The sequence below is a fragment of the Solanum lycopersicum genome, chromosome 4 (genome assembly GCF_036512215.1).
Source record: "Solanum lycopersicum chromosome 4, SLM_r2.1".
Classification (NCBI taxonomy): Eukaryota; Viridiplantae; Streptophyta; class Magnoliopsida; order Solanales; family Solanaceae; genus Solanum; species Solanum lycopersicum.
Window position 1 is genome coordinate 40,910,447 of NC_090803.1, and position 15,543 is coordinate 40,925,989.

Consider the following 15,543-nt stretch of genomic DNA (forward strand, 5'->3'; position numbering starts at 1 on the left):
ATTTTATTATATGACATATTTTATTTTTACCCCATTTTAAAAGTTTCAAATTAATTAAAAGTCTCCAAATATACTTCTACTAATAAACATTATTTTTAGTAATTACTATTATTTTGAATAATATATACTTTTTCTCTTATTTTATATTATTATAGAAGAGAAACATATTAAGAGAAAAATTTATTAAAAATAAATTTAAAAAGGGACATAGAATTAAAAAGTTAATCAAAAGGAATAGAAAAAATTTTAAATCGTCAAAAAAAAAGTAATCTCTACGAATGTTTTAAAATAAAATTAAAAAATAGTTAAATTTTTTGTTGATTAAATTCTCAAAAATGTGAAACAACTTTTTAGCCTATAAATAATTTCTATATATAAATAATATGATAAATCATACAACATTAAAATTATGTATTTTTACCATACCATTGTTATGTGATTGTGAGATATAAAATTGTAAGATGATCGATTTATTTGATTCTTAGCTATATAACATGTTTGTATTTAATATTTAGTATTTTATTTACTTTTTATTGAGATGTGATTAATTTTTTTTTACTTATATTTATTATATATTTGTATAACATTTTTTATAGCTAGTGAGGAGGAAGATAATTGTTAGACGAAATTAAAAAAAAAATATATTGACGTTTTTTCAATTAACTAATTAAGTTGATAAGGAACCAATCGGCTCTCGTAGCATTGGAGGTTTAACCGGAGAACTATAAACAATCCTTGAAATAATAACAACAAAAGGACATAAAATTATAGTTACTAATCAAGCGAAAATATTAAGAATATTTAGTTATATATGATTTGAAGAGGAAAGAAGAATCATGTTCTCAACATAACATTATTCAATTCTTCAAAATTTACAAAGTGAATAAAAACAATCAGCGTCTTTAGAAACTACAAGAATAAGAAAAAAAATCTCAAAAAGCTAAAAAGAGAAGCAAAAGAGAAAATGAACAAATTATTTTTTCTATAAAAAAAATCATGATTTGTATCATCAATAATCCAAACTAATAATATCCAATGTATAATTACAATAGAACAAAAGTGACAATGATAATTAGACATGTCAAATTATTTTACCTCACAAATCAAACTATGCAAAATATCTAACATTTTTCATTGTACATCCCTCTCCTGCTAAAATCAGATCAAAGAAGACAAAAATTAACAAATCAAAGAAACAAAAAATGAAGAATAAGAAAAATAAAAATAAAATGACCATCATACATGTCTCAAATTGAATTTTTATAGGTGTAATATTTAGGAGTTATAGTTTTTTATATTAAATAATTTGAAGGATATGAATATAAAAGAAAAAAAACAATCAGTGTTGTTAGAAACTATAAAAATAAGAAAAAATCTCAAAAAACTACAAAGAGAAGCAAAAGAGAAAACGAACAAATTATTTTTTCTTAAAAAAATCATGATTTGTACCATCCACAATCCAAACTAATATATCAAATGTATAATTAGAATAGAACAAAAGTGACAATGATAATTAGACATGTCAAATTATTTTACCTCACAAAATCAAACTATGCAAAATATCTAACATTTTTCATTATATATCCCTCTCTTGCGAAAATCAGATCAAAAAAGACAAAAAAATTAACAAATCAAAGAAACAAAAAATGAAGAATAAGGAAAATAAAAATAAAATGGCCATCATATATGTTTCAAAGTGGTTTTTTATAGGTGTAATATTTAGGAGTTATAATTTTTTATATCAAATAATTTGAAGGTTATGAATATGAAAGGTTAGGAGTTATATATATATATATATTATTGTTAAATTGAAAGGTTAAGAGTTATATATATTATTAAAAAACTAGGAGGTGTAATGCTTTTATATATATATATATATATATATATATATATATATATGTATGTATGTATATATATATATATAATATTGTGGGAATTTTTTTTAAAAAGCCCTAATTTTTTTTATAAAAAATAAATATTTTTTTTTATCATTGAGACATGTCACATAGGCGGGATAAAGATCCTTATATATATATATATATACACACTTAATTGTATGTCTCACATATTTGATTCTTCTCCCTCTTCCGCAACAAATTTGAAACACATCGACTCATTTTGTTTTGGTGCAGATACAGGTGGAAATTACTCCATTCAAATAATAGTTGTCCATTAATTTAAAGCACAAATTAAGAAATAGTAAATGATAAGATTAATTTATCAAATCACCCTTATTAATTATAAGTCATCTAAACATCTAAAAAATAAATAGTATTTAATAGTAATGATAAAAAAGACAAAATGATGATATATTGAGATGACTCTTCCTTTTATCTTTTTATTTATTATGCATGGTGAATCGTTATACATAATATGCCCAATGACGTAAGCGATCAATCCGTAACAAAACAACTTAAAAGATAGAGAGTATTGTTAATCTCTTAATCATAAATTTTTATAAAATGGATAAGTATTGTTCGGCATTGCTAAATAACATTATTGATAAGTAAAGATAGACGATGAGAGTAAGTACCTCTTTGGAAAGTCCATCCTAGTAATTAAATTTGGTGTAATTACATTGTCTGTCCTGTTTGGTTTGACATATAACATGTAATTGACATAGTGTAATTGCACTCTCTAATTCACAGAGAGATATTGTGAATTGTTGATAATTACATGATATAATTACAAACTTATTACTTTTTGTTTTTGTTTTAAGTTTTTTCCATTTTGATGTATTTTATTATTTTATATTATTTTTGATTTCATTATTCTAACATTTTAAAAATATTTTTTTAATATTAATTTTATTTCATTTACTTCTTATTCTCAAATCTTACTTCATGAGATTTCATGTGGCATTACGAGCTATTTTAAATTAAACTTAAATGATTATCTTTTTGTCAAATATTTTATAATTTTATAATATTGTATTTATAATATTAATTTTTTTTTGTCAAACATGCATTCATGATGTTCACAAAAATTTGTACTTTAAATTTTTATGATTAACTTAATTAAAATATACTAAATTAAAAACACAAAATCAGTTATTTTTTATAATGTTAATTAAAAACATATATTTATTATAATATTTAATTTAATATTATATATATATAATTACAGTGCGACAAACTAAAAATAAGTTATCACCAAAAAAAAGATTATTTTTGAGTTGAAAGAAAAGTTTTAGGATATATTTGACTGCTTTTCCCATAAAAGAAAGTGCAATGAATCTAGAGTGAGAAAGTATAGTGCAAAGATTTAGGAATATCCTCGATCAACAGAGAGAGAGAGAAAAGGATTGAAGAAATTTGGAGGAGAATTGACCTTCGATTGTGAAGAATCAATGGCTTCAGAGACTGATAGAAAAGCAGCAACAGAGTCTACTAAGACAAGCACAGTTCCACCATTGAAGCCCACATGGGTTCTCCCATACAGAACTGAAAGACTTCAGCAGCTTTACAGTATAGGAAAAAAATTAGGGCAAGGCCAATTTGGTACCACCCATTTATGTACAGAAAAATCAACTACTACTCTTTATGCTTGCAAGACTATACCAAAGAAGAAGTTGATTTGTAAGGAGGATTATGAGGATGTTTGGAGGGAGATTCAGATAATGCACCATTTATCTGAGCACCCAAATGTTGTCAGGATAAAGGGTACTTATGAGGATACCCTATATGTGCACATAGTTATGGAGCTTTGTGCTGGTGGAGAGCTTTTTGATAGGATCGTTGAGAAGGGGCATTACAGTGAAAGGGAAGCTGCGAAGCTTATTAAAACTATTGTTGGAGTGGTTGAAGGTTGTCATTCGCTAGGGGTCATGCATAGAGACCTCAAACCTGAGAATTTCTTGTTTCTCAGTTCAGATGAAGATGCTGCTCTCAAGGCCACTGATTTTGGTCTCTCTGTTTTTTACAAGCCAGGTTTTTCTTTTTGATATCAACTTTTGAATTTTATTATCGTCATTTCGATTGTGGACCTGCAAATTGGAGTTAATTTAAGAGGGTTCAAGCTTTTGTTTGTTTGTCTGTACAGTTGGATGTTTTCTAGGTCAGGCAAAGATAGCAACATCTCTTCTTTCCCCTCTTTAACCATTGTTATTAGCTTCTTTGAAGAAAAAAAAACTTGTGTTCTATCTCTGTTAATTGTTTCTACTTGTTCGGATTTAATGGACATAGTGATTCCAAGTTTCATCGTATGAATGGGTTCTGGATTCTTATCTAACAATCGGTTTGGGAATAAACTTTTCCTTATAGCTGGAAAATACTTAGCATTATGTAGCATTGTGATTTTCACTTAGTGTTGATTATTATAGTTAGGTGCTTAAGTTTCCTGGTTATTATTTCTTTAGAAATAACTAGTACTTGTGACTTGGTTTGTTTCAGGTAGAACATAGTATCAGTGCTCCATTGCTGTAAATATAACTTTTTTTTGCTAGGATTATGTCCCCTTTTACAAATACTTAGCAACAAGGTGGCTTATGTGAACTTTCTATTTAGGTTTCCTCTCAAAATTTTAGGATTGCTTTTTGTTGTTTTCATGAATGTGAAGATGACTTGTCTTGTTGTTCCCCTTCAGATAGATTGCTGGCTCTGTAGGTTTTTCTGATGATCTATTTATTATGTTGTCTTCATTAGTATTTGGTGGGTTCATATATAGCATGTAGTTATTTCATTCGACTAGATCTTGCTAAAGAGAGAAGGTTTTAGTTTTACATATTTTCTTTTGGAGGTTCTGTCATGTTATGCTTATATCCTTGATTGTCTATCTGATTTAGTGTTTACTTTGGTTTTGTGAAATAACCTAACAACCTTTCTGATGTTGCATGCCTCGTATCTTTGGAGACTTAGTGAAGTATGCCTTCCAGTAAGCGAGATGCTGACCATTCTAGTTCTTGTTCCATTATCATTTCTGATCTATCTAAAGAGACACATTGGCCCCTTTATTATTTATTATGATTAGGTGAAATGTTTTCCGATGTGGTTGGAAGTCCTTACTATGTTGCACCTGAGGTTTTACGCAAGCATTATGGACCTGAATCTGATGTATGGAGCGCAGGAGTTATTTTGTACATATTACTTAGTGGTGTTCCACCTTTTTGGGCAGGTATCTTGCTCCCCTCCCTTTCAAAGTTTTCCTGTTTCTGTTTTAGACTTCGTGTTGGTGTTTTAAATATCTTGACATTCATTTGTTCCTCTTGATTACAGAAACTGAGATGGGAATATTCCGCCAGATATTGCAAGCAAAATTAGACTTTGAATCTGAACCATGGCCTGGAATTTCAGATAGTGCCAAGGATTTGATACGTAAAATGCTTGACAGGAATCCAAAGAGGAGGTTAACTGCCCATGAAGTTTTGTGTATGTTCCTATTCATGCTAAGGTTTAACTACAACATGTATTTGGTATTGTTTCTAGAAAATGTCAACTCTTTACTGCTTTCCTTCTAGAAGTTGGATTTTGGGAAGAACTTGTAAGGAGCTTAATTTCTTCTTTTCTTGTGTCTCTCAGGCCATCCATGGATTGTGGATGACACAATAGCCCCTGATAAACCTCTCGACTCTGCAGTTCTTTCACGCCTCAAGCAATTTTCTGCAATGAACAAACTTAAGAAGATGGCTCTGCGAGTAAGATTTTGACAATGTTGTCTACCTATCATAGTTTATTGCTTTTTCGCAAAAAAGTCCCGTTTACCTTGAAAGAACATACCGTAATGATATGTCCCATTCTTCTACTCTTTTCCGGAAGATGATTAACACTGAATACTAGAGGGTTTATTTGAAAGGGTTGCAGGAGGATTACAATAAGCTATTAGACTTTCTAGAAAGATGGCTTCAGTCTCACTGATGATGAAACTGAAGTAAGATCTATACTGTAATAACAAATGATACCTGTACAGTAGAGCAGAATGTAGGCCCACCCGCCCGTCTAAGGGCCAGACAATCCACATAAAAAGGAAAAAAGGTACAAATGTGACACTTGGAGAATTCAGTTGTTCAGGGGTGTGGATTGAGAAAAATATCATGTCAATTTGTTGTAAATGCATTAAACTAATTATGCTCGTACTATAAGACTAGATTGGCTATAGCCGACGCTGGGCATGGACCCAACATGCCTGGTTTAATAATACAACTTAAACAGTTTAACTACATATATCCAAATGTCTCTTTGTTGACATGAACATGCCATTTTTTTATATACTAGTCTGAAGGAGATAAGCTTATATACCTTTGTTTAATATTGATTCTGTTGTTCCAGTCTTGCATAGATCAAGATACATAAATATAGATGAACCCAAATATTAATTCATACTGAAGATTAAACAGATAATAATAAGCAATAGTCTATGTATAATGTGAGCTTATTTTACTTTACGAAGTGCAACTACCATTTAGGTACTAGTTCTTATAGCACCTCTTATTACCAGTATCTCGAACATAAACAATCTCTTAGAGATGACATTCAGATTTAGTACCTGAGTGTGAGCCAACATATGGATGATACAACATACTTCTTCTGTTTCTTCTTGGATTTGCATCAGTTCTTTTAGAACCTATTCAGCTGTTCACTGAGATGATTAATCCAAACAGTGTCGAGGCAGCGCAGACCACGAGGTGTCGCAATATATCCAACAACACCAAGAAGCTATAGAAAGCAAGCAGACAATAGAGAGAAATTTAATTCCTGATCTCCCGATAATGTGAGCTTCTTGCAGATCACAATAGCAGCTTCTTCTCCATACTTGCCATTCTTTTCTACTTGAACTCTAAAAAACTCCTATTTTACATTTGGAATCTTTTTGATTGTTTGCTCCATGTCTTAACCCCGATATAAAACCTTAAGCAAAAATCTCAGATTCCTAAATGAAAATATAAACTAAAAGAAATTTTATACATGAAACACTTCAGCATAGCAAAGAAGAGTCAATGTGAAATCTACTTTTAGAGATATCACCGAAGCATGTCCTTGTGCTGAAGGCTTCATTCACTGATATCATGAGCTTGACATCATATAAAGCTTTTAGTGATCATAAAAAATTAATTGCTTAGCTTATATATGAATAACCAAAGTAAGAATTCTCGTCAAAATAATAGTTTCCCTTGTATGGAGAAGTTGGTGCAATTTATCACATTTTATTTATCATTTAGTATATCCGCATTCCAATGCACTTTCTTATAATGAAACCAATTGATCAAACAATTTTTTTCAATATCGAATTAGCAAATGAACGATGAAATCTTCGAATTACAAGGATGGGTTCCTTTTGCCTCAGAGCAGAGATATGTATCAGGGCTCTCTCTTTTATATATAGTACAAACAGAAAGACAACCAATTCTTTTTGGTGGAAGAAAAATCTAACATACAAACCGTAAACTAGCTTGAACCTAATTTCTAGACTGATCTTCAAACTCTTAACCCAAAAGCTCACCTTCAGCACATGAAAGCAAAATCCACAATAACTACAACAGAATACTACTACTAGAAACAACACATAGTAACAAAAATTGATATACAAGAAAAAACTCAACATATAGTAACAGTAATGATAGAACAAGCAACTACAAGAATAATACTACCACTGATAGTATGAAAGAATAGGTGAGACAACTCTCAAGTACCTATTAGCCTGTAAAATTTATCCGTGTCCTCTATAGCCTCCAATCGAAGGTCATTTCTTTGGTAAGTTGGAGTTGCGCCATGTTTGTCTAATCCTCTTTCAATATTTCTTCAGCCTGCCTCTACCTTTTCTGAAACCATCCATAAGCAACTTCTCACACCTCCGCATTGGCACATTTGTGAATCTCCTCTTCACATGTCCAAACCATCTCAGTCTCGCTTTCCGCATCTTGTCCTCCACCAAGGACGCTCCCACCTTGTCCGGAATATCTTCATTTCTAATCATACCTCTCCTAGTAAGCCCATACATCATTAGAGATTTATTTATTTAAATTAAAAGGTAAAGTGAGCTTTCTTGAGAATTTTGAGTATTAAACTAATAACAGTGTGCGACGAAGTACATTTTGGACAATAGAATATTGAAAAGTATTCTGTGCAAAAAATATTTCAACTTCAGGAAAGTGAACTCAATCTTGGGACAACCTAAAATTGGAAGTTCGACAGTTAATTTTGGATAGAGGAAGTGCCATTTTATCACAAACGAAGACTATAATTTATGTTCTTTTACTTTGAAGTACATTCCATGCCAAGTACCCAAGCATAAATTCAGAAAGAATGCAACTCAACTTCTACTCTTCCGACCCTCGTCATCATATTTTCCTTCTTACAGTAGGACATTTACTTACTGTTCAGATTTTCTAATCTATTAATGAAAATAAGACATTGTCTGTCTTTATAATATTATTTTCTATGAACAGATTTTTTGCACCATATTTCCTTTTAAATAACTTCATGATGAAAACAGTCCTCTGGAAATTGGAAGTGGTAGTTGGATATGTGCCATTTATTGAAGGATTATTGCTCTTCTTATGGCTATCCCTATCCCAGAATGATTAGCTTATGGTCCAGGAGAAGTGGCCAATGTTATGCAGTTTTTCATGGTATTTGTATCTTTTCATACATGTGAATATATTACTGTCCCTAGTTGTGTTTGTCATATCGTGCATCCTCTTGTGCTTCTGGTAGAGATGGTCACATCGAGATGGGCAAGCTTAAGGGGTCTTTGTTTTGGCACATGACTGTCTTTGCATGGGATTATCTTAATATTTTGGTCACCTTGACATCTCCCCTTGAATATGTTGAGTCATTTCGCCCATCACTAAGGAAAACAGAAACAGACTAAGGGTTGATCCTTGGTGCAATCCCATCATAATTGGAGAGTTTTCTAAGTCACCTCTATCTGTTCTTTCCAGATCTTGACTCCATCATACATGTTCTTAGTTGCCCTAATGTAAGCAACAGGTACACCTTTAGACTTCAAACATCTCTATAGAACCTCCCTAGAAACTTTATCATACTCCTTTTCTTGGTCAATGAACACCATGTTTAAGTCTGTCTTCCTATTCCTATACCACTTCAACAATCTCCTTACACGGTGAATAACACCTTTAGTCGAGTGTCCCGACATGAATTTGTTGAGATACCTCAATGTCCTCAGAGTGGGAAGAGTTCTACACAATGTGTCTCCAAGAAGAAACTGCTATAACAAAAGAACCTGGTCCTATCAAGATATAACTATACTGTTCTTGGGTTGTAATATAGTTTTTTGTGCGGTTCCGAGACAAGATCTTGATTACACTCTTAGTTGATTGTAGTAGGTGTTGTTTTGTGTCGTAAAGAAAATTTATTGACTGGATGGAGTCATTGAAGAAAAGTATAGAAGAGGGTTGAGGTAGGGACTGTTGGGAATAGTTCCTTAGGTACAACAGTGGTTGTAATCTTTAGTTGGTCGAGATAAGTGAAGACGTTGGGAAGTTTCCACGCTAAAATACTTGTGTTGGTTTACATACTCCACACTTTTTCTTGTGCAGTTTTTGAAAGAACCCTATTTGTTTAGGCTGTTAGTTGCAGCTAAACTAACAGAATCCAAAGTTGTTCTCGGAAATAGACTGTCTCCTCCTCATTATCTCGACCATCCTCTCTCAAACTTTCATGATGTGGCTTAGTCGTTTGATACCCTTATAGTTATTACAATTTTGAGTAGTACACTTGTTTTATACAACACAAATTGTACTCCATCTCTATTCCTATGACATTCCAGCCATCCTAAAAATGACACTAAACAACCCAGTTAGCTACCCCATACCTACTCGCGTGCGGCCTGCATTCTTCCAAAATTTCACTATGATCTCGTCGGGCCGTCGGTCTGCCCCTCCTTATTCTACTATTGCCCCCCTTGACCTCTGCAGACTTTATGCACCTACAATAGCCAAAATCCTACGACTCTCGGAATGCTATAACTCCCGCCCTGCAAAGTATCTCTGTCCCTCTCCTCATTCAAGAGCTTATGTAAATACGTTTGCGATCTCCGTCTAATGTGAGCCTCTTCTATCAATATTTCTCCATTCTCATCTTTGATGTACTTGTCTTTTGTGTTACTTGAATTCTCAATTAATGATGATCTTTCTGACACCTACATGAGTATCGTCATTGATAGACTAATATGCAGTATTGTGCTGGTGTTGATAGCTTAAGTGGATTAGGGGAACACAAAAATTAATTTTCCCATTTATCATTTTGCAAACATAGACTGTCTAAAATAGATTTGGTCCATCCTTTTTATGAAGTTGACATATACCTTCAGCTTATAACATGCCAGTATTATATATAGGAAATATGTCTAGCACTTTACTGGCAGAGTTAATGGCCATTAAGTCTTTGGAATTTATGCCGGTATTTGTTCATCCATTGACAGAATCACTTGCCTAGCATTTGGATATCGTGATCGGTGATCCTAACCTTTTGAAATTTCATTATATAATCAGAGATATCACCTTTGGTTCCTGCAATACTTGTAGAAGTTTGTCATAGACTTCTATTCTAGTTTTGTATAAAATTTGCTGGCCCTATTCTTCATTTCATCTCAAGTTAGATGCCATAATTGCCAACAGAAAAATGGTATGATTTTTATTTTCCCTTTTAGCTTAGTTGCATTTGCTTGGTCATTCTTGCTTTCTAATTTTCTGAACCTTGTTCCGCTCTTGTTGAGAGATTATATCCTACTGTACAGTCATTCAATCTAATCCTGAAAGTTATATAAATAAATTCTAATATACTGAAAGAAAATTCAAAACAGAGAATACCTGACTCGTCATATTTTTTTTTCCTTCTGTTTACTTTTTGGTCCATGAAAGTCTTGCCTTATTTATTTCGTCCCGTATTTTCCCTACCTCTAACAGCTGTCCAGCTTGGCTTTGACATTTGGCGCAGCGGAGCCACCTAAACAAACAAAAGATCCAAATTTACCAAAGAACTATTAAATTGGTTTAAGTATGTCATCGGCAATATATTGAAGTATGCCCCTGAACAATTAAAAAGGTTCAATATATACCCTTGAGCAATAATAAATGTCGGAATATACCTGTACATGGTGACCAATTTACAATATGATTGAAACCTGTTAGTGGAAGAGGTATATTTGAGACAAATGGTAACAGTGTCGGCCCTGATGCTCATCAAAGGATGGTATTAAACAAATCAAACATTATGGTCATAGGTATATATTTTTACTTTTCCCAAAAAAATTTGTTGGAATTGTATGTGGATAACTGAAATTGTAGTCATCATCCATTCTAATTTCGTCTCTAATTGAAAATTGTTACTCTCTACGTTCATTTTGTGACTGGTGTTTGACTCAACACGAGTTTAAGCAAGACTTTTGAGATATTCCAAAAATATCTGTAAAGCTTGTAGTCTTAAATAAGACATGACATTTCTATGACTGTAAGAGCATGTCATTAAGGGTGAAATTTTAAGTTAAACGCGTCAAAATTTTGGAAAATATAGAAAGGTGTTTTTTTCGAAATAGGGTAAATAAGAAAGACTGCCATATAAAATGAAACTGACGGAGTATTTATTTTTTGTTCTACTCATCATCTCTTGTTGCTAATAGGTGATTGCGGAGAGGCTATCAGAAGAAGAAATTGGTGGTCTCAAGGAGCTATTCAAAATGATAGATACAGACAATAGTGGAACAATCAGCTTTGATGAACTAAAAGAGGGTTTAAGACGAGTAGGTTCTGAACTAATGGAGTCTGAGATCAAGGATCTTATGGATGCAGTAAGAACTCTCCTTGTCATGTTACTAATTCACTGTTGTGTCTCTGAAATATGTCCACCTGGTCCTACTGACTCACTTATGTGCACTTATATACTTCTGTCGGTGAATTTGAGTTTATGGCATCACACATGACATGGTGTATTTGTCAGGCAGACATTGACAACAGTGGAACAATAGACTATGGGGAGTTTCTTGCTGCTACTGTGCACTTAAACAAGTTTGAAAGAGAAGAGAATCTTGTATCAGCGTTCTCTTTCTTCGACAAAGATGGCAGTGGATACATAACTATTGATGAGCTTCAGCATGCTTGCAAAGAATTTGGTCTAAGTGAGCTTAATCTCGATGAAATGATCAAAGATATTGATCAAGATAATGTAAGTTCTATTATCTGCAAGTTTTGTGTCCATGTGCGTGTATAAGGCGCAATGGACATATGTTATTTTGCATAGAAACAACTACAACATACCTAGTGAAATCCCACAAGTGGGGTCTAGGGAGGGTGGTGCATAGAAACATCCTCATTGCCGCTACTTAATGTGGGTTTTTGACTGGCCAACACTCTCAGTCCTTCACATAGAAACATTGAATCGGAAAAAAAGAAAATTACCATGTGTTTTAGTCTTTTAGATTTGATGGAGTTGCCTCTTTTTTGTTATGTTCCTTCTTAATCAAGAGAGGGACTGTTTTGTAAATGAAATTTGTAATGGACAGTACTGTGTGATGCCTAGTACTATCACAAACCACCCCACCGTCCATCAAAGAGAAGAAGTAGAGGAAAATGCTTCCTCCTCATCTGACATATTTGTTCTTTCTTTTATTTTATGTTTTTCATCAGAAGACCTGAGTGACCATTAATGACCTCAGTATCGTTCCTTTCTCATGTTAGAGAGAGTATGCAGTGTTACTGCCATATGCGCTGGAGAGCCTTATCGCACCTTCAGATGATGACACCACACTCATAACTGATCTAATCAAACCATTCTCTGTGTTTTCCTTATAAATTTTAATTGACTAGTTATTGCTTGTCTCAGACCTGTCTCTTATTTCCATGTCAATCTCTCTACTATATAGCAACGGCGTACCAGTAACTTTTCTTATTCCTTTGACATTTTTAGTTGCCTCGACTTACAACCTTCTCGTTCTTTGTACTTTTTCTCTTTTGAGCTTCTCTTTTGTTTTCTTTTAAAGATCTTTCAAAAGATTAGGGTAAAGAAAGTGACAGAATTCAGTTTAAATTTTTCGGTATCAAGGTTTTAAAATCTTATGATTGACTTTTCTAATCTACATTTTGTCATTGAAATAGTGGGTCAAGTGTGTAAGTCTGTAGCATCCAGCAAATATCTCCAGTTCTTTGCATTTTTAATCAAGTTTATTCGTTTTTGTTGAAACATCAAGTTGTACTAAGTTTCTTCTTGAGGTCCATGAGTTGGTGATTCACCTATGTTTTTCAAGCTACTTTTGCACTATAGCTCTGCCCTTCTTTGTGTAGTTTAAATACTGCTACTTCAGAGAAGGTCAAAGCATAGTCGGTCTGTTGCAAATTGAATTTAGTGGCTTTACTTTGAACTGTGCCAACATATGTCCCCTTTTCCTTTAAGGGAGTTGCCTCATTTTCTAATGAAGGAGTACCTTGCCTCTTGTATACAACCAAATGTTTTATGAATCCCATGTTGATACTTATAAACTTCTAACGCCCAAAGAAGGTTCGTCATTAGCAAATACCTCACACATGATCCCACTTGTCATAATGGAATCCACATCTAAACTCACTTAATCATTTGATCTCAATATTTTGTCTTTTCTTTTTCTCCCCTTTGCCCTCCCCCTTTTTTTCTTGTTGCTTAGTAGAGGAATGGAGGGGTTGTGGGGGTGGGGTTGGGGGTTGGGGGGGGGGGCAGTATCTTACCAACCAAAACTTTTCTCAACACTAGTTTTAGAAAAACTTGTTATATTTAAAACTGATGCACTAATCTAAACAGCTAGGCACATTATCTGAAGGATGTTAGCATCTGCATGTTTCTTTGATAAGTAACATTGACTTCTTTATCTATATAAATATATGTTAAGTTGAGAATATCATTTTTTTGATATTTATTAAAATGTATGAGCATGTGAAACAGTCCTGTAATGGTGGATGAGAAGGGTTTCCTTTTCTTGAAGGAACTCGAAACTTGTTATTAGTAGTGATTCTTGGAGTGTTAACTCACCAGTGTTCCCCCTCTCACTCGCTACTTCTAAAGTATGCATCATAGAGTAATATTGATAAAGTGTGATGATGTTCTAGACTCTCATTTATGTTTTGATCAATTCTAAGATTTTGAAAGATAGCATTCCGCATCTTTGTCCTGGGTTAATCAAAAAACAAAAGGCTAGTGTATTTTACTTACTATGTTTGTTTGATCCAAACTAGTCTGTTTAGCATGGTGATGTTGTGAAACTGTATAGATATTCATTTGTTCTCTTGATTCACATTTGTTAATTGAATTGGAAATTAAGATTTCTGTGGCCATCCTTTTGCATCCCTGCTATTCTAAGCTGTCTCTACTGCACTCACTAAGACTTGGTCTGATAGTGGTTGAAATTGCAGGATGGACAAATAGATTATGGGGAATTTGCGGCAATGATGAGGAAGGGCAATAGTGGAGGTGTTGGAAGGAGGACCATGAGAAACACTTTGAATTTGGGAGAAGCCCTTGGACTTGTAGAGAGTAAAGAAGAAGATGTATGACCCATCACTAATCAAAATGTACTCTGCATCAAACTTTCTATACTAGTTGCTTTATGACATGTAGCTCCCTCCAGCATATAATATCACCATTACGAGATTTAGATTGCTTTGTCTCACCTTCATCTCTTCCCATGTTCTATTGATGTCTGCCTTTTTGCCATATCACATTTGATTGGGGGTAGGGGTGTTTCTGCTTAACCCACCTTCGAATTTGTCCTTGTAGGTATACCTATACCTTCTGAATACTTCCAAATTAAATGGAAACTTCTTCTCCCCCACCCCGCCCCTCCTTTCTTTTTTTTGGGGGTGGGGGTGGGGGGATGTACACCTATTACTCATATAGGAATCTATAAATACTTTTTCTTATTTACCGAATACAACAAAGGTTTGCAAAACATAGAAGACTTGAGAAAAAGGTGCATGGGTTCTCATTTCTTCCCATTACAAATTCTCCATTCGACGCTCCGTGCATTTCGCAGAGATGGATTTATGCCCATTAGATTTAAGACAATTAGTGGTTGTTTGGTTGGGAGTATTAGGACAAATATGTATGATATTATGTAGTAGTATATAATTAATACTTGTCATTTGGTGAGATTTAATATCATGAGATTAATCTATGTAAAGACAATTTTCCACAAATTCTCTTTATTATTTTTTTTATTTTTTGATTTTATGTTTTATATTTGTACTAGTAAATTTATTTAAATAGATTAGTTTACAAATTTATTAGTTAGAGAGTATTGTTTGTTGCAAAATAAAATCAATATAATATGTGAAAGGTGTTGTTTCACATTTACAATTGAAAAATAAATATTTCACAAAATGAAGTTTATGATCTTAATTGAATGTATTATTTGTTGATATATATGTGGTTTTCTAATTATTTATATTTTGAACAATCATAAAATTGCATACATATTTAAACTACAAACTTGCAATTCTTATGTGTAAGTGTGGATGATTTATTTGATTTTACTATTGTTTACAGTATGGTCCTAAAAGTAGATGATCTATTTTTTTTAAATCGAAAGTTGGAGTTTTATTAATTTATAAGATGACAATTATTTACC

The 15,543-nt window shown here is 32.8% G+C and overlaps 1 protein-coding gene and 1 long non-coding RNA gene across 4 annotated transcripts; one reads left to right on the forward strand and one right to left on the reverse strand.

The window, feature by feature from the left end:
- The first annotated feature begins 3,143 nt into the window (after positions 1-3,143).
- LOC101260223 (calcium-dependent protein kinase SK5) lies at positions 3,144-15,112 on the forward strand. 2 transcript variants are annotated; one of them, XM_004237500.5, is made up of 7 exons: positions 3,144-3,929; positions 4,969-5,112; positions 5,214-5,366; positions 5,517-5,632; positions 11,575-11,742; positions 11,892-12,116; positions 14,330-15,112. In XM_004237500.5, the coding sequence occupies exons 1-7, from the start codon at positions 3,350-3,352 to the stop codon at positions 14,468-14,470; spliced, it is 1,527 nt and encodes a 508-aa protein (XP_004237548.1). In that variant the 5' UTR covers positions 3,144-3,349; the 3' UTR covers positions 14,471-15,112. The 2 variants fall into 2 exon arrangements, with proteins under 2 accessions (XP_004237548.1, XP_025886486.1); XM_026030701.2 differs by having other exon boundaries at positions 3,149-3,929; positions 14,315-15,112.
- On the reverse strand, positions 7,515-14,330 carry LOC109120131 (uncharacterized). Of its 2 annotated transcripts, XR_011220656.1 has the most exons (3): positions 14,130-14,330; positions 10,766-10,901; positions 7,515-7,915 (listed from the first exon to the last, which is right to left on the reverse strand). It is a non-coding gene; the product is annotated as an uncharacterized lncRNA (long non-coding RNA). The 2 variants fall into 2 exon arrangements; XR_002027611.2 differs by lacking the exon at positions 14,130-14,330 and having other exon boundaries at positions 10,766-11,014.
- Positions 15,113-15,543: the final 431 nt, after the last annotated feature.